The 20,068-nt window shown below is 37.1% G+C and overlaps 1 protein-coding gene across 1 annotated transcript in view; it reads left to right on the forward strand.

The window, feature by feature from the left end:
- Positions 1–20,068, forward strand: part of SPPL3 (signal peptide peptidase like 3) — a 135,108-nt gene that overhangs the window by 83,358 nt on the left and 31,682 nt on the right. Inside the window, exon 2 of the mRNA XM_080820903.1 lies at positions 6,298–6,375. Coding sequence (XP_080677029.1) covers positions 6,298–6,375 — 78 coding nt within the window. The remainder of the gene's footprint in view (positions 1–6,297; positions 6,376–20,068) is intronic.

Genomic DNA, 20,068 nt, shown 5'->3' on the forward strand with positions numbered 1-20,068 from the left:
TGAGATCACGACTGAGCTGAAATAAAGTTTCGGAAGCTCAGCTGACTGAGCCACCCAGGTGGGCCCCATTTTGGCAATTTTTAAAAAAGAAAATCACTACTGTTTTTAAAATGCAAATTGACTAAAATTAATTTTAAATCGTACTCTGTATAATAAGTTCTTTGTGTTAAAAAGCTTTTGTAAAACTTCCATAATGGTAGTTAGAGTTGGAAATATATGACATTTCAAATAACCCCATGAAATAATTTATAACTTCTAATTATGTGATACTTGGTACAGTTTGCAATGTGATAACTTTTTAAAATGTTACTATAAATTACAAAATACCGTGGATATGTCAGGAGCCAGCTTTCACCAGATTTTCTTGTATAGATTGGAAAAATAAAACTGTTCAGTCTAGACAAAACCATTTTCTGAAGCTGTGCATTTAGTTCTGCAATGGGTAACATGCTTATTGGCTGGTAGCCCTGGTCAGCCTCTTTAGAAGGCATTTTGCACATGGTCAGACCTTTGCCTTGAAAAAGACTGTAGACTACAAGATGGTCAGCCACAGAGACAAGAGGACAATCCAAAGGATCTGTGGAAGATAAAGAGCTGGTTTAGTAACAGTTCAACCCCAAACTTTTAGAAATCTTAACTGATGAGTCTTTGGAGAGTCTCCACTGATTGGAGAGATGTAGCAAAAGGAATAAACAATGGTATAAGATCTTAAGATACTGAGTTTGAGGGGTGCCTGGGTGCTCAGTGGGTAAGCCTCTGCCTTCGGCTCAGATCATGATCTCAGGGTCCTGGGATCGAGCCCCACATCGGGCTCTCTGCTCAGCGGGGAGCCTGCTCCCCCCCAACCCCCTTCTTGCCTCTCTGTCTACTGTGATCTCTCTCTGTCAAGTAAATAAATAAAAATCTTAAGAAAGAAAAAAGATACTGAGTTTGGGAAGTTTAGACTTTAATCTACCTTTTAGGTAATGAAAATAGGCTTCAGAATACAAAGGGTACAAAAAAACCAAGGCATCCAACCCAAGTAAAACACCAGCAAAAAAAGGGGGTGCCTGGGTGGCTCAGTGGGTTAAAGCCTCTGCCTTGGGCTCAGGTCATGATCCCAGGGTCCTGGGATGGAGCCCCACAATGGGCTCTCTCTCAGCAAGGAGCCTGCTTCCCTCTCCCCTCTCTCCTCCCACCTCTGCCTACTTGTCATCTCTGTCAAATAAATAAATAAAAGCTTTAAAAAAAAAAAAGGCAGCAAAAGAAAAGATCCTTTTAAAAAAATATGTGCCTTTGTTTTTTATAGCCTTGGAATCTGGAAAAATTTTTAAATTAAAAAAAATGCCTACTAGCCTTTAATCATGTGAAAAGCTGCCTAAGCTCACTTTTAATCAATTTTTAAAATTTTAATTACATCAGGAAATTAATGCAAATGAAAGCCATATTGAGATACCAATTTTCATGTTTCAGACTGGTAAAAATTCCGAAATTAAGAGACACCATTGACAAGGCTTTGGAAAGAGGAACTCTAATCTGTTGCTGGTGAGAATGCAAAATGATACAATGTCTCTGGAGGGCAGTTTGGCAGTATCTATCAAATTGCATGTGTATTTCCTCTGTGATAGGCAGTCTCACCTTTAAGGCCTTTGTTCTAAACAGATGTGTCATTTCATGTGTGCATTGCAGGTATAATTTACTCAGCTTTTTTTTTTTCATAGAAGTGTGGTTAAGAGAATTTTTGGAAACAACCAAGGCTATAAAAAACAAAGTGTCTATCTAAAAGGGATTTGTTTAAAAACAAAAAACAAAAAACTGCTTTTCAGTGTATCCACACAATAGAATACTGTGCAGCTTAAAGAACACAAAAAAGAGAAAATCTGCACATGCTAATATATAGGAAGATCTGTACGTTATATTGTAGGAGGATAGGGGAAGTACAGAGTCTTGCCTTTTGTGTAAGAAATGGTGAGAAATAATATGTGTTTATATTATATATTCTAGAAGGCTCTACAAGAAACTAAAGTGGTTATCTAAAGAGGAGCTGGGGGAAACTAGATGGGAATGGGACTTACTGGTGTGTCCCTTTTGATATATGTAGATTTGATTTTTGTACCATATGATTACATGATGTTTTCCAAAAAATTTGTCAATTTTAAGAAAATGTTCCTTCTAGGGGCACCTGGGTGGCTCAGTGGGTTAAGCCTCTGCCTTCGGCTCAGGTCATGATCTCAGGGTCCTGGGATCGAGCCCCACATCAGGTTCTCTGCTCAGCGGGGAGCCTGCTTTCCCCTCTCTCTCTGCCTGCCTCTCTGCCTAGTTGCGATCCCTCTCTGTCAAATAAATAAATAAAATCTTAAAAAAAAAAAGAAAATGTTCCTTCTAAACAGAGGTCATTTGTTTTCAGAATTTTAAGAAGAGATGTACAAAAGCGATTATGTCAAAGCAAGAAACTCAATTCTAAAATAGAGACATTGATTGAATTTGTTTTCCTAATATACGAAATGTAGTCTTGTGGTGGGTAAGCCCTCTCTATGTCGTCTGGTTGTCTGCCTGAAAGAGGACACATTGGCCAGTCACAGCTGCACAGCTGAACACAGGCTGGCAGAGCAGCTAGGGTGGCTGTCCTGTCGCCTGCATCTCCATTCCCTCTGCTGACTGAAATTTTAGGAAGGGGTGGTTGCCTACTGTGGGGTGCTGGGGTTCAGAACTCATGACCCAGAACAGATGTTCCTGTATCCATTTGCCTCTCACACTTTTAACTCTCACCAATTTTCATGTTGCTGTGAAAAAAGATGGTTTTTTTCCTTTTTTAGCTTTTTATTGTGGAAGTTTTCAAAATACACAAAAGTAGAGGGAAGAGTATAATTGACTCTTGAATAACATGGGTTTGAACTGCACAGGTCCACTTATACATGGATTTTTTTTCCCCGGTAAATATACTACAGGACTGTAAATGTACTTTCCTAATGATTTTCTTAACATTTCTCTAACTTTATTATAAGAATACAACATGTAATATAACATAAAAAATATCAGTCAGCTGTTGATGTTATTGGTTAACAGTAGTTTAGTAACAGTTAAGTATCTGGGGAGTCAGAAGTTGTACAATTTTCAACTGTGAAGGAAGTTCAGCATCCTTAACCCCTAGTTGCTCAAGGGTCAGCTTTATAATGAATTCCCATCTACCTATCATTCTAACATCAATAACTAAAAATTTTGCCTTAAAAAAAAAATCTATCCCTACTCCCCCCCCAGCCCCCAGACATTTTAAAGCAAACCTTAAATCATTTCACCCAGTCTCTGCAGTGTGTGCCTCTAAAAACTGAAGATCAAAAAAAAAAAAAAAAAAGACACTACAGACCACAGTATCTTACCATTGAATTTCACTGTGTGTCCTATTTTTTAGAAAGGTTAAAACTCTTCTGTATTCACCAGTCTTTCTCTTCTCACTGGGATAATTTCCAGTCAGCGTACACAAAATGTTGAATATCTCCTATCTTAAAGAAAAAAATCAGACCTGTGGACCCTGGGTGGCACAGTCGGTTAAGTCTCATACTGGTTTTGGCTCAGGTTGTGATCTCAGGCGGTTGTGGGATCGATCCCCCTCCGTGCAGAGTCTGCTTAAGACTCTCTCCCTCTGGGGCGCCTGGGTGGCTCAGTGGGTTAAGGCCTCTGCCTTCGGCTCAGGTCCTGGTCTCAGGATCCTGGGATCGAGCCCTGCATTCAGGCTCTCTGCTCAGCAGGGAGCCTGCTTCCTCCTCTCTCCCTGCCTGCCTCTCTGACTACTTGTAATTCTGTCTATCAGATAAATAAATAAAATCTTAAAAAAAAAAAAAAAAACTCTCCCTCTGTCCCTCCCACTTTCTGCACATGCATGGGGTATCTCTCTCTCAAATAAGTAAATCTTTAAAACGAGTTTTTTTCCAGGCCTCACTTATCCTTACATTCCCCTCCTACTGCTGTTCCCTTCTTTGTGCCTTTCAAAAAGATGTCAGTCTTTATTTGCCTGATTCTCATTCTCAGCCAGTTCCGACCTGACTCCCATCACTGCCATGCCTTAAAGTGTTCTTGTTTGGTTTATTTTTTTTTAAGATTTTATTTATTTATTTGACAGACAAGAGATCACAAGTAGGCAAAGCAGCAGGCAGAGAGAGAGGTGGGGGGAAGCAGGCTCCCTGACGTGGGGCTCGATCCAAGGACCCCAGGTTCATGACCTGAGCCGAAGGCAGAGGCTTTAACCCACTGAGCCACCCAGGTGCCCCATGAAGTGTTCTTGTTAAGGTCACAGGTGATTTAGATGGTAAATAAATCCAGTGGATACCAGTTTTTATCTTACTTGCTATCTCCCCAGCCTTCAGCACAGGTGACCTCTCCCTCCTAATACTAACAGTGATTGTTAATTGAGTACTTAATTGAGTACTTACTGTGTTCAGCTGTTCAGCTCTTCGTAGGAATCGTCTCATGGGGGAGGGGCAGATAGGGAGAAGCAGGTTTGATGTGAGCCGGGTGTGAGGCTTGATTCCAGGACTCTAGGGTCAGAACCTGAGCCGTAGGCAGATACTTAACCAACTGAGCCATGCAGTGTCCCTCATTTGATTGTTTAATATCTATTTAAGGTAGGTGCCATTATTTGCGTTTTATAGGTGAAGAGGCTGAACTTAGGTTGAGTAACTACTGGTAAGTGGTAAAGCAAGGGTTTAAATTCAGGCACCATCCAATCCTGCTGCCTCTGTGAAATACTCTCATCACACTGTGTTATCCTGGGTTTTCTGGGTTTTCTTTTTTCTCGTTCATTTTGGGAGGTATGTCTTTGTGTTTTGCAGCTTCTCCTTCTTGACCTTTATATTTTATAGAAGTTTCTCAGACTTTCCTCCTGGGTCCTCTTACTGCTGCTAGGCAGTCTCATGCACACCTATGGTTTCAATTAACATGTTGAAAGTAATGAGCTCCCAATATACATCTTTGTCCTAAAGCTGCTTCTGAGCTCTAGACCCACATACCCACTTGTCTACTCAACAATCCAAAACCCAACATACAAGGAATTTGCTTCTGTATGTTGCCTTTTTTGCTTCTGTATGTTGCCTTTTTTGCTTAATGGTAGAGCCATTCAACAGCTGCTCAGCAGAAAGCTGGGAATGCTCTTAGCTTTAAAAACAATGACCAAGTCCATTACTGTGTCTTATATCTCAGTCGTTCATCTGTTACCCTAAGGAAAGGCCCCCCCAAATTCTTCAGTAAGACCCACCTATTATATATTCTCAAAGGACCTTGTACTTGTCTCTCTCCTCTTTACAACATTTTCCATGATGATATTTACTTGTTTTAACCTTTTTGTTTTCATTCCTTTGGAAAGAACGGAGTTTAATTTTTTTATTCCTTTAGAACATTCAGTATGGGACCAAGACAGTCTTGTTTGTTACTGTATCCCCAGTCACTAGCAGAGTACCAGCAGAGAGGCATCATCAAATATTTGGTGAATGAAAAAAAATGAGAAATGTGTTTTAGGAAAATCGTGAACAAAAATGATTAGTGTGAAGGGTTAACTCTTGGAGACAGGCTTATACACAAGATTTTTGTTGGTCAAGCCATAGAAGAGAGCTAAAGACTTGGCCAGTAGGATTTAGAGAAGTGGGGTGGTTGGGGATGTGGCAGTTGCAAGATTTGCTGACTGTTTTTAATGTGTAAAGAGAAGGGGGTGTCAGGAATGCAGCCGACTTCTAGCTTTGAACTGAGGGAATTGTAATTCCATTCCTTAAGAGGATCAAGTATGAAGGGAAGTATACTGACTTTAATTTTGGACCTTGTTGTCTTGGAAGAACTCCTGTAGGACAGCCGGATGGGGAGAACCCAGTGGGCAATTAAAAAATGGAAATGGAATACAGGGAAGAGATACAGACTTCACCTCATCACTGAGGAAAAGCAGTAAAATACTATTAACAGTTCAAGTGTAAACTGATAACAGTTTAATCACTGAAACTTTTTATCTTTGGCACAGTGATGGTATATATTTTGGTACTTCTTAAATTGGGAGTGGATGTTGTAGGCATATGTGGTATACAGAGGTGGGATTTTTACATTGATATCATTTAACATCCTGAGAATGTTAACTAATAATAGCTGCGAACCTACACACGTATTCTTTATATTAAACTAACAGACCTCATTTTAATTATGCTGTTTGTTCATGCTAATTTACATTTTTTTTTAAACTTAAAGACAATAGTGAAGCTTAGTGGGATAGAACTCCACCAGACTGTAAACTCCATGAGGACTTGTAGCATGTGATCTAATTTTTTTCCCCTCTTATTTCTCTAGGGCCTATTCCCTGGTGGATTCCAGTCAAGTGTCTACATTTCTGATTTCAATTCTGCTTATAGTCTATGGTAGTTTCAGGTGAGTTGCTCTCAATATGGATGGATTTCAGTTGGAGCTGGAAGAAGCCTTTCTCTGAAAGTGTGAAAACTTACTGCTCTATGAATAGAAACATGACTAACAAGAATTGAGTTAGAGTGGGATAATTCTGATATTTATTTGGTTGGCTGCTGTTAAAACATTTTAATCCAAACATGTAAAAATTGCTTAAAAATTAAAATTTAAAATTGCTTTAATTCTGGTTCTAGAAATAATGAGTCACATAAGTGTATTCATTGAAAAGATCAAGGAGAGAATCCTTGATAGTGATTCTACAGAGTTTGAAAGGGGACATAAAGTTTTCCTTAATACAGAGGCATTGACATTGGTTGAGCCATTTGCAATTACTGATGGTCTGTTCTTTTGACCTACAGAAATGATATCATATGGTTTAACCTACTATTTTTAGGATTGTGCCAAGATCATTCACCAAGTATTCTGCTAACCTTGGCAGTGCTGAGACTAGATCCTCTTGAAATCCCTGTCGTACCAGACAGCCCTAGGAATGGAATACAAAGGAATATCCAGAAGCTAGAGGCTTCTTCTTCTCCCTCCTTACTTGAGAGAGAGGAAATTAGTGGTTGTATAACTCAGATGTTTTATGGATTATATATTTACAAATGAAGGCTGCCTGAGAAATTTTAAATAGAGAACTTGGAATGGGTTGACAATGATAAATGAAATAATCAGGTGTGAGGACTTTGAACTGCCCAGTATTATAGCTGTATTTGAATGAGCACTTGATAAAATCAGACTTCTAGGCTTTATCTCAAAACTGGGTGGAATGGTAAAATACTATTGATAATTCCAGTATCAGCTGATGAAAGTTTGAATGATTAAGATTTCTACTGAGAGCCCTAGAATCATAACCACTCTTAGGAAGCATTAATCAAGCTAGAGCAATTTAGAACCTTATCAACATAATCTTGCTATTTTGTATCATACTTGGGACATGTTTCTGATTTTTTCTCTGTGAGTATATAATGTATCAACATTTCAAAAACTCCTTTGTCATTAAAAACAAGATCTTGTAGGGGTGCCTGGGTGGCTTAGTGGGTTAAAGCCTCTGTCTTGGACTCAGGTCATGATCTCAGGGTCCTGGGATCGAGTCCCGCATCGGGCTCTCTGCTTGGCAGGGAGCCTGCTTCCTCCTCTCTCTCTGCCTGCCTCTCTGCATACTTGTGATCTCTTTCTGTCAAATAAATAAATAAAATCATTGGGGAAAAAAGACAAGATCTTGTAGATTCAAAATTCTGATACTACTTTCATTAGTAGAAATGACTTTGGTGTATAATTTATATACAGTGTACATTTTCATTTTTAAATCATTTACTTTCTGATTATCTTTACCTAACAAAAAATATTTTCCATAATCTTCATACCAGTTTTTAGTAAGTTGATACTTCTTTGTGTTACTGTCTTACTCCACTATTGTTGGACATGTGGATTGTTAAAGTGACCATCTTTTTATGTGTTCTTTGATTAAATTATTTCCTTAAGACAAATATCCAGAAGTTGAAAAACTTTGCCAGAGAGTGTGAACTGGCTCTTACTACATACATATTGCCATATTGTTTTCCAGAAAGGTAATACCAATTATACGACTGGGCAGATTTTAAACAAAATTGATGTAATAGGTGTACCATAAAATTATATAGATGGAAAGGACTTCTCTGGTCAACTTTTATTTTACAAATGAAGGAACTGAAGCCCAACAAGATGGAGTAACTTGACAAAGATTACACAACTATTTGGTAACAAACTCTGGACTAGAACCCAGTTCTTAATACTTCTGGTCCAGTACCTTATATCTTTTATACTTTAAGGAATTTAAATTGACCTCACTGAATAAGTCTGGAAGTGTTTTCTTCTGTTTACTGGAAAAGATTATGCAAAATTGTGTTACTTCTTTTTTATGTGTATGCTAGAACTCACCAGTAATACCATCTAAAGCCCAGCTTTTCTCTTTGTGGGAAGATGATTTTTGTTTTCTCCTACTTTGTTCACTACTTTCTTTCTCTCTCTCTTTTTTTTTTTAAGTATTAGGACTGTAAAAATTTTTTTATTGTGATAAAATATAATGTAAAATTTACTATTTTTAACCATTTTTAATTACACAGTTCAGTAGCCGGTTTGAGCCTTTTTTAGCACACGTTACTGTTCTTTTATTATAGCCATTTTAGTACTAGGATGTGAAGTGATACCTCATTTTGGCTTTGGTTGCATTTCCCTAATAATTCAGATTAGAGTGTTGAAAAGTTGTTGAGCATCTTTTCATGTGCTCTGTTGGCCATATGTTTTTCTTCTTTGTTGAAATGTCTATTCAGATCTTTGGCCATTTTTAAATTGGGTTGTTTTGTTATACTGAGTTGTAACATTTCTTTAAATAGTCTGGATACAAGTTCTCTCTCAGTCCTAAGATTTGTAAATGTCGTCTCCCAGTCTCTGCCTTTCATCATCTTGATACTGTCTTTCATGGTGTGTAAGCATCTTTAATTTTGATAAAGTCCACCATACCAACTTTTTGTTTCATGGATCGTGTTTTTGGTGAAAAGTTGTTTCCTAATCCATGGACACAAAGAGTTTCTCATGTTTTCTTTAAAATTTTTTTCTAGTTTTATTGCTTTCATTTAAGTCATAATTCATTGTAAGTTAATTTTTCTGTGTGGCATGAAATAAAATGTAAATTTATTTAATGAATGTGGCTGTCCAGTTGTCCCGGCAGCACTTATTGAAAAGTCTGCCCGTTTCCCCATCAAATTGCATCAGCACCACTGTGAAAACACAGTTGACTGTAAATGTGGATACCGATTTCTGTTCTTTGGTCCATATCTCTCCTTAGGCCAGTACCACAATGTCTTGATTGCTGTAGCCTTTATAATAACTGTTGAAATCCATCGTGCTTGTCTTAACAACTTAATACTTTTTTAGAATTTTTGCTACTCTGGATCTTCTGTATTTCCATGTAAATTTAGATTTAGCTAGTTGTTTTCTACCAAAAAATTTTGTAGATATTGTAGATATGCAGATCACTTCAGGGAGTGGCTCTCCTAAAACTGAGTCTTCCCGTTCAGAGACCTCAACTATCTCTCCATTTACTTAGAGCTTTACTTTTTCTTAGTAATGCTTTGTAATTTTCCGTGTACACGACTTGCACTTCTGTTGTTAAGTATGTCATTCTTTTGGATATTCCTAAGTATTTCATTCTCTTTGGATATAGTATTTGATGAAATTTTTTTCTTGGTTTCATTTTTGGGTTTTTCATTGGTGAGTATGTAGAACCATGCTTGATTTTGTATATTGATCTGGTATCCTGTGGCCTTGATGAACTCATTTATTGTGCTGATAGTTTTTTGTATACAGACTCCTTAGGTTTTTCTACACACAGGATAATGTGGTCTGCAAATAAAGACAATTTTTTTTTCTTCTTTTCAAATCTGAATGCCTTTAATTTTTCCTCCTCCTCCTTTTCCCACCCTTATTGCATAGGATAGAACCTCCAGTACAGTGTTGAATAGAAAGTGAAAAGAGCACACTTCCATCCTTCTTTGCTTTGTTCCTCATCTTAAGGGGAAAGCATTTAATTGTTCACCAGTAAGTGCAGTGTTACCTGTATGTTTTTCATAAATGCCTTTATCAGTGAGGAAATTTCTTCTTGTGTCTAGTTTGTGGAGAGTTCTTATCATGAATGGGTTTTGTCATGTATTTTCATGCTTTTACTGAGATAGTCATGTGGCTTTTATGCATTGTTCTATTAATATGGTATATTAATTTTTTAATGTTGAACCAACTTTGTATTCCTGGGGTAAATCTCAGCTCATGTTTATATACCCTTTTAAACGTTGCTCATATTTTGTTAAAGACTTTTGTGTCTGTATTCATGAGGGATATTGGTCTGTTCTGTTCTTGTTATCCATCTTCTTACGATTTTGGTACCTAGATAATACTGGCTTCATTGAATGAGTTGGGAAGTGTTTCCTTTTTTATTTTCCTGAAAAGATTGTATTAGAATTGTATTATTTCTTCTTTAAATATTTGTTAGAGTTTACCTGTCTAAAGCCGTGCTTTCCTTTGTGGGAAGCTTTTTTTGGTTTTGTTTTTTTTCCTGCTTGGTTCACTACTTTATTCCTTTTTCTTTTTTTTAAGTATTAGTAGGGTTTTGTTTTGTTTTGTTTTTAAAGATTTTATTTATTTATTTGACAGAGATCACAAGTAGGCTGAGAGGCAGGCAGAGAGAGAGAGAGAGGAGAAAGTAGGCTCCCCGCCGAGCAGAGAGCCTGATGTCGGGCTTGATCCCAGGACCGTGGGATCATGACCTGAGCTGAAGGCAGAGGCTTAACCCACTGAGCTACCCAGGCGCCCCTAGTAGGGTTTTTTTTAAATAGCTTTATACATATCTATACATAGATAAAATTCTATGTAAGGTGCACAATTTTAGTATTTACAGTTTTAGTATTTACAAAATTGTGCAACTGTCACCAATTTTAGAACAATTTTATCATCCCAGAGGAAGCCTTGTATCCATTAGCAGTCATTCCCCTTTGTCTTATCCCTTGTTCTAGGCAACCACTAATCTGTTTTCTGTCTCTATATAGATTTGCCTATTCTGGAAACTTACATTTAAGTAGAATCTGCAATACATGGCCTTTTGTGACTAGCTCTTCCACTTAATGTTCTTAAAGTTTATTCATGTTGTAGCATGTGTCAGTACTTCATTCCTTTTTATTGCCCAATATCTTGTTTATCCATGCATCAGTTGATAGATATTTAGGTTGTTTCTACATTTGGGCTGCTGTGAACATTCATGTATAAGTTTGTGTGGGGACATAAGTTTTCATTTCTTTTGAGTAGATACGTAGGACTGGAATTGCTGGGTCATATGGCAACTCTATTTTTAACATTTTGAGAAACTGCCACTGTTTTTCAAAGCAGCTGCATCATTTTACATTCCTACTGGCAACGTAGAGGATTCTAATTTCTGTTATTATCTGTCTTTTGATTATAGATACTGTATTCTGTTTTGATGGATACGAAGTGGTATCTCACTGTGGTTTTGATTTGCATTTCCTTAGGGACTAATGATGTGTTGACCATCTTTTCATGTGCTTATTTACCATATGTGTGTCTTCTTTAGTGACGTGTCTATTCATATCTTTTGTCCGTTTTAAAATTGTATCACCTTCGGGGCTCCTGGGTGGCTCAGTGGGTTAAAGCCTCTGCCTTTGGCTCAGGTCATGATCCCAGGGTCCTGGGATCGATCCCCACTTCGGGCTCTCTGCTCGGCAGGGAGCCTGCTTCCTCCTCTCTCTCTGCCTGCTTCTCTGCCTACTTGTATCTCTGTCAAATAAAAAAAATAGTAATAAAATAAAATTGTATCACCTTCTTATTATTGTTCTGAGAATTCTTTTTATATTATGGGTCCAAGTCCTTTATCAGATAAATGCTTGCAGAGAGTTTCTCCTAACCAGTGGCTTTGTCTTTTCACTTTCTGTTTGTTTATAATCTTTATATTTTCCTAATAGATTGAGATAAAATGTCACTTTTTAGAAATAGTTTTTGTCGTGAAGGTCCCATATTATCTGATGTTAGTATAACCATTCCAGTTCTCTTACGGTTGCATGTGGAAAGATTTTTAATTACCAATTTTATTTCTTCTTCTAAGTCTACTTAGATTTTCTGTTTCTTTTTTAGTTGGTTATGGTAATTTGTGTCTTTCCAGGATTTGTGCATCTTTTCTAAATGATTTCATTTGTTGACATCCGTTTGTTCATATTGTTCATGTATAATTCATTTAATTTTTATTGATCGGTAGTGAGTGATGTTCTTTTCATTTTTTATCGTAGTCATTTGTATCTTTAGTCTTTTTTTTTCCTTGATCACTCTAGCTAAAGGCTTATCAATTTTGTTGATCTTTTCAGAGAAATGGGTTTTGGTTTCATTATTTTTTCATTTTTTTTCTATTTTCTGGTTTAATTGATCTCCACTTTAATTTTTATTATTCCTTCCATCTGCTTGCTGTGGATTTAGTTTGTGCTGCTTTTCCTAGTTCCTTAAAGTAGAAGCTGAAGTTACTGATTTGAAACCTTTCTTCTTTTTTAACATAGGCAATTAGAGCTGCAGATTTCTCTCTAAACATTGCTTTAACTGCATCCCATACATTTTTTTATGTTGTATTTTGTTTCATTCAATTCAAGATACTTTCTAACTTCCCTGGTGATTTTTTCTTTGACTCATGAATTCTTTATAAGTGTGTTGCTTACTTTCCTACTATTTGGGAATATTTCAAAATTCTTTCTGTTACAAGGAATTTTAAGAGTCTAATTCAATTTCACTGTGGTCAGAGACATACTTTTTATGATTTCAGTCTTTTTAAATTTATTGAGGCTCATTTTATGGCCTAACATATGATCTGTCCTAAAAAACGTTCCATGTGCAGTTGGAAAAATCGGCCTACAACAGAGGGTTGAGAGCAGGAAGTGACATAATCCAGTTTGTGTTTTAGAAAGATTGTTGTGGGTTCTGTATGAGAAATAGCTTTTTGGATAAGAGGGAAAAGTGAAATAAGGGAAACTGGGAGCGTGTTGCACTCGTACAGGCAAGAAATCATGATGGCTTTAACTGGGCTAATAGTAGTAGAGTGAAATGTCAATGGATTTAGGACAAGACGGCTGATAGAATGGATAGTATGTGTGAGAGAGAGGAGTCAAGAAGACTTCAAGGTTTATGGCTGAAACAACTGGATCCAGTGATGATGCCATTTCTGAGATGGAAAGCTCTATAAAAGAAGCAGACTTTTCGTGGAAACACGGTATTACAAAGCAGATACAATTTATCAAGAGACTGATGTTTGTTCTGTTCTCTTCCTTCTCTTTAATTTAGGACAAGAAATTTAACCTCTGTAGACCCCTATCTGGACAGTTGTTAATTTGATTAATTAATGAGTGTTACTATGATTTATAATAATAGTAGTGTCATTTATTCTGACTTAATTACGGTATCTCTCTTTACAGTTTCCAGAGGGAGTTGGAAGTATATTTTAGTAGTGCTTTACCAAATTTAGTACTGCTTTCACATCTTTTTCTTTCTGAGTATTTAGTAAACAAGCAATACTGCAGTTACTGCTTTGGTAGGTCAAAACTTGTCAAATATTGGCAGTTTTATGTAGTTCAACCTGATAGATTCTTTTTATTCATTGACTAGGATCATGTAGGGTTTTATGTATTTCTTTTCTCAAAAATACCTCTTTGTGATAACAGAAATGAAAATTGAAGTCATCATTGAGGTAAAACTAGTAGCAAAGTAATTTCCTTAATTCTTGCTTTTGCATAAACGTCAGATAGCTGGATGAAGAACTGGCCTGTGACTTCTTTGTACATAGATTCCTTGATGAAAATATTTACATAGAGTTTATTGAGGCAAAGCCAGTGGGTACCCTGTGGGTTCTGAATGATGCTTTCCAGTCTACATGCTGTCTGACTCCTACTATTTGGGTTTCCTACAGTTGAGATGCTTTTTAATTGTTGTGAGTTGACTTTTGTTACTTACTGTGAGGGGGTTGAGTGGAGATGTATGATTTTTGTTGGCTCTCATAATCTTTTTACTGTGATATTAACTGAATTTAAAAATGTGATGAAGATGAAGAAAACAGCTAATAGTTTGCTGAGCATTTATGTGACAGGTATGGTACTAAGTGCTTTACATAAAGTCTCATTTAATCCTTACATTAATTCAATAAGATAGATATTGTTATTCCCATTTTACAGATGAGGACACTGGGCCCAGAAATGTTTAAGTGGTCAAGTGCAATAAGTGACGAAGCTGGGATTTAAGTACTTTACTACTGCCAGCTATTGAGAATAGTAACAATTTCAAATCTGAACCAAATAAATTGATCTGGTAGTAAACTCAGAAGGAATGAGAAACTTTCTTATAAACCTCTTTTTTGTGATTTTTTTTTTCCCTCAGCCATTGTCTTCAGGCCTTATTGTGCATAAAAATCACCAAGGAAAGATTGCTTCACTAGGCTTCAGATGGGGACCTAACACCCGAGCCTGTTCAAGTGGCCTGTGTGACACATTTTGTGCAGACTCTTTCCTGACTTTCTAAGTTGTTAGTTCTTAATTGCTGGTAGCATTTTCAGGGCCCATTCATTGATATGCTGTTTACCCTTTATAGATCTATTTGAAACTCTCCTGAAGTTCTCGAAGTTTTTCTCTTTTGCTAAAAAGAAAAAAAATTCCCCTCCAGCCTTACTCTTTTTTTTTTTTTTTAAGATTTTATTTATTTGAGAGAGAGCATGCTAGAGAGAGGGAGAGAGCGCACAAGCAAAAGCAGTGGAGAGGGGGAGAGGGAGAGGGAGAAGCAGACTCCCGCAGAGCAGGGAGCCCAATGCAAGGCTCTGCCCCAGGACCCTGGGATCATGACCTGAGCCAAAGGCAGACGATTGACCAACTGAGCCACCCCAGTGCCCCTCCAGTCTTTATTCTTGAACTGTCCTTCATGGTTTACCACCACCTGGTACTGAAATTTTCTCCGTTAGCTTCATGATTCACTTTTCATGCTACCCTCCGTATAGGACATGCACAAAAAAGTTCCTGAATTTGAATAGAACAGTTTGTATTATTCCCCTTCCCCCGCTACCCAACCAGATATGTTCATATCTCCTCTGAGACCATAAGACTATATTATTTACTCATTCACATTATCACATTTTACTCAGAGCTGTGAAGACATGGGGAATATCATAAAATATAGGATAAAAGATTTGTGAATTGTACGGGTTATTTCTTACCAGGCTTTCACGTTTTTAAGTACAGAAGGAAAAACTACTGTGTAAAACTCTGTTCTAAAAGCCAAAGCCAATCCTCAATTTAGGAACCCTTAGGTTTGCCATCCCTTGGCTGAGCTTTGCTAGATTTCCTATATTACTTAAACTGAAACCTGTCTCTCCTTCGTCTTTCTACTTGCTCAGGAAAAAATATATCATAATTACTCATTTAATCAGTATGTCCCTGAAGAGTTTGACAAACTATGACAAACTGCAGAAGAGCATTAACAGTGAGAGAGAGAAACAGAGAGAATAAACTTCCAACCACAGCTCATTACTGGCAAGATATTTAAGTTCTGTTTCGTCAGGAATCATAGACACAGAAATAACAGGTTTGAAATAGATCTAAAAGAAAATCCAAAGGAAGGCATATTTTATATCCTATCTCTCTAAGAAGATAATTATTTAATATATATTTATCTATAATCCCTATATAAAGTTGCTGTATGAAGGAAGAACAGAACTTCTGTAACTGTAGGGTAACTACTACCTTTTTCCTAAGACAAGCACTTACCTGTGCTTTCTTTAATGGCAAAGGCAATTTATTTTCTTATACCCAGACCTACTGTAGGAAGACAATGTCATCAAGTTAATGAGACTGCAGAGAGTATAAGAAATGCACTTTCTATGATTGTGTTGCCCTTCACACTAAATGTTTATCACTGTAGAGTCAGACCAGGTTAATAGAAACAAATTCCATCGTGGTCCACAGTGTCATGACAAGGTGTTGATCACACAGTGCTGCGGCATTTGACGTGTTACCTTTTGAACTGCTCTTGTTGCCAACTCATAATCTGTCCTACGTTCAGAAAACATCATATACAGGGGCACCTGGGTGGCTCAGTTTGTTAAGCATCTGCCTTCAGCTCTGGTCATGATCCCAGGGTCCTGGGATTGAGCCACACATCAGGCTCCCTGTTTGTCAGGAAACCTGTTTTTCCCTCTCCCATTCCCCCTGCTTATATTCCCTCTCTCACTGTCTTTCTCTCTGCCAAATAAATAAATAAATAAAATCTTTTAAAAAATCGTATACAGAAATCTGAATTTATTAGGGAATGGTTATGTACATTTTATGTATATGGACAAGTTCCTTGATATACTTAACAGTTTCATCAACTCTTCTTAAAATGTTCCATTTATAAAAAACCACTGAGTTTTCTAGAAACAGGCATCTAGCTTAAGTCCAATTCAGCCATGTAGTGTTTTCTCTGACCAACTGAATTCCTCTCTTCATTGCACCTGCTTCTGATATTAGAATGATCAAAAAACATGGTATTATTAAAATATTAAGATAAAAAATTCCAATTTGCCTTTCTTCTCCAGTACTCACAGTGTACTCTGTTTTCAGAATTCAAATGAATGAACAAGTATAACTCAGCAAATATGTTCTCAGCTCCATTTTGCTTCCTGCAATTGTTTATTTTTGCTCTGCCCTGTTCAAAAGGATTTCAGGCCATTTGCTAGAGTTTTCCAACTTGTGATGAGATAAGGTAAATTAAAATGGGGCCAAAGAAAAGAAAAAGTATGGGTGGAGACAGAGAGCCAAAAATAATTCTAAAAATGCAAACCATACTGGCCGACACCTTTACTACTGGTGGTCCACAAATAGCACAGTAAGCTTTCTAGCAGCCAACTTTATAATAAATAAAGTGAACCTAGTTGTTCAGGTGAATTACAACTGTTGTTGGTCTTAAGATCAGACAGACCTTTATCCTGAAGATCCTCAGAAAGAGGAGAAACTTTGAGTTTCATAGCATTTCAAAATAAGCATTCAGATGTTTGTTGAATGAATTACAGTGCCCTTCAAAATCAGCTAGAGATCATTTCATGAAATACATTTTAGCAAAAGTAATTTTGCTAAAATTAGAGGCACACAGCCAGCAGCAGAAAAGTGGTTCAGATTGCTAGCTTACTCTGGTCTAACATTATATTTTAGAATATCTAGGGAAATGAATGGGTTGTTCTTTCTTCAAATGATTATTCCTGAATATTGATCTCTTGATAAATGTTGGCAGCAGTCCAGACATGTACTCTGTTGCCAGGCAAATACAGACCTCTTTGTCTTAACAGTGCTCAGAGCACATTTGTATTTTCATCAGAACTAAGGAACCTAAAAAGGCCTAATGATAAGCCCATATTTCCTCTTGTTCTAAGCAAGCAGTGGAAATTCCCACGGACCTAGGACTTTCTTTAGAAAATCCTTTATAATCCAGTCCGGTACATAAAGACATGAGTAGTTGATTTCCTAAAGTTCTGTTCCTTGCAGCTGAATTAGTTTTAGTCTGAAAAAATTTAGAGCAAATACAACCAGATTTCCAGCTCAGCCAAAATAAAATCTTATTAAAGCACTCAGAGAACATTAAACCACTTCCTCCTGTAGTTAGTGTCTGTGATATATTACTTGTGACATGGACGTCAAAGTGACCCCAAAAAGGCACACTTAAGATTTTCACTTATTCACAAATTTAAATTTGAAGAACATTGATCAGTTCTTTCTGACACTAATTAGCTGGCAGGCTCAGTTATCAGTTGAACCCTTCCCAGTTCAGTATAAAACCATATCATCTTATTATAAAAAGATGCTTGTGTAATAAGGTAGGATATATGCCTTTCATCCACAAATGGTATCAGGTTAAGTTAACTCAAGGAGAAATACTGTGTAGTTTGTTTCTTGTTTTGTTGTTCCTTTTTTTAATGAGAAAAAAAAACTAGTGTGTATTGATGTAAAAAGACATCCTTGGAATACTATTCCTAATATTAATTTGTGAAATAATACTGTATTAATCCTCATTTTTAAAAAAGGCAATTGTATACCAAATGCATATATCTCTGGAGATAGGGATTTGGGGAGTCTGTTTACCTTTTTCTCCCGTTTGGGTTTTTTAGTAATCATTATGTTTTTTCAAAAAAATAGAGTTCATTTGTTTTGGAAGGGTTGATATTATAGCCAAGGCAGGGTGTATAGTGAGAACCTTCGTTTCCTTACCTTATAGGGATAATAATAGAGCATCTTCATATTAGTTTGCTACAACTGCCATAATAAAGTAACACAGACTATCTAACTTTAAAAACAGGAATTTATTTCAGGAGGCCAGAAGTCCAAGATCAAGGTGTCAACAGAGTTGGTCTCATTCTGAAACAGCTTATAGGTTGCTGTCTTCACATGTAGATGGTGCCCTTCACATGGTTTTCTCTCACATGTAAGCATGTGCCAGGGGTGACTGTCCTCTCTGTTCTAATCTCCTCCTCTTATAAAGATATCAGTCAGATTGGATCAAGGCCCACCCTCTCCACTCCCACCTTAATTTAATTATGTCTTTAAATGCTCTTTCTCCCAAATACAGTTGATATTACTAGTTACAGTTATTCTATGAAACAAATCTTTCTCATAAAGGAGCTAGCTTGTAATGCCTGACAGGAAAAGCTCTAATAAAGGTTAACTATTACCATTATTTTAATCCTGAGGAAGTTTTCAGTTGCTTAGTCAGAAGACCATCTCTTTTACCTGGATTCTTAGTAGTAGATTCTTCATATAGGTTCTTTGCTAGCATCAATAATTAGAAATTTGTATGCCTCCTACAGCTTGACCCATAACTATTTTCTGTTCAGTCATAGTTGATGACAAGGCAACTAAAAATAGCAAATGATACGCTATAATTTAGATGGCTTTTTCTGCGATGGTAGGTGGTTGTGATGAAATAGCCACAGCTCAGGTCTTTCTGTGAGTGTTTGAACATTGATTTCAGTAACCCAGACTTGCTGTTAAGCAAAAAGCCAAGATACAATTTGGCTGGAATGTCTAGTGATAACACTGATGAATTAATGTGTGTTTTTGTGTAGTAATAACAATGAGATTGTGATGGCAGGGGATGGGGGGTGGAGTTAAAGATAGTCTTTTATAAAGATGGAACAAAGGCTTCTAGGTCCATACAAGCAATTTCGTGTCTGTAGAGTTAATAAAGATCACCAAGTAAGGTGGGATAAAGGCTTATCATTCCGCTTAGGAAGCAGCCAAGACTTTATTTAAACAGCTTAAGTTGGCTGTCACTTACGCAGTGTGGGTAACTGTTGCTGGACCCCAGTAACAGTGGCCTGTAATCTGCTAAACCTAGGTTGTCCATTGATCTTGTTTTGTAAAGCTACAGTACACGAATCTTCCTGTTTGAGCAAATACATGGGGCCCCACAACCTCATTTAACCAGATTTCTGTTTTGTGGAGTCGTGACCTGTGGTCTGTTTATCAAGCAGTGCTTGATTTTAGCTAAGCTTACTTGTGGCAGTAAGAAACTCAAAGTAAGCTTCAAACCATATACATGCTTGCTTACCCCACACCCCTACCTTGTACCTCATTAGCCTATCTAAAACTTTCAGGTCCCTGCAACAGTTCTTACCAGACTAGGGTCTAAGAAAATGTTACAGCTAAAACTGGTTTTAAGTTAATGACAAGCTACTAGTAGTTGGAAAGAAGGGGAATCCTTGCCTTAAAACAGCCAGGGTAGTCTTAAATAGTCCTTAGTTAATAACAAATTGAACTGTAGTTAGGTATCACCACTAAGCCTATCTGATAGTACTCAGCAGCCAGTCTCATTTACCCAACATTAAGACAGAGGCTTTGTACTAGTGGTGCCGAGGGTCGAACCAGAAAGATGACTGGAACTTTCCAGTCCAGACATCATTACAATGGCCAGGAGAAAGCATAGGAAACAATTTGTAACAATTTTGTAATAGCCAGCCCCAGCTGTTGAGATGCGGGTTAACAATTTCTGTAAATGTATCATGCTGTCTTCAAGATTCTAAGCAGAGTAGGCATAACAAATGTTGTTGTTGTTGTTATTTCCACTCGTAAGT

The sequence above is a fragment of the Martes martes genome (genome assembly GCF_963455335.1).
Source record: "Martes martes genome assembly, chromosome: 13".
Lineage (NCBI taxonomy): Eukaryota > Metazoa > Chordata > Mammalia > Carnivora > Mustelidae > Martes > Martes martes.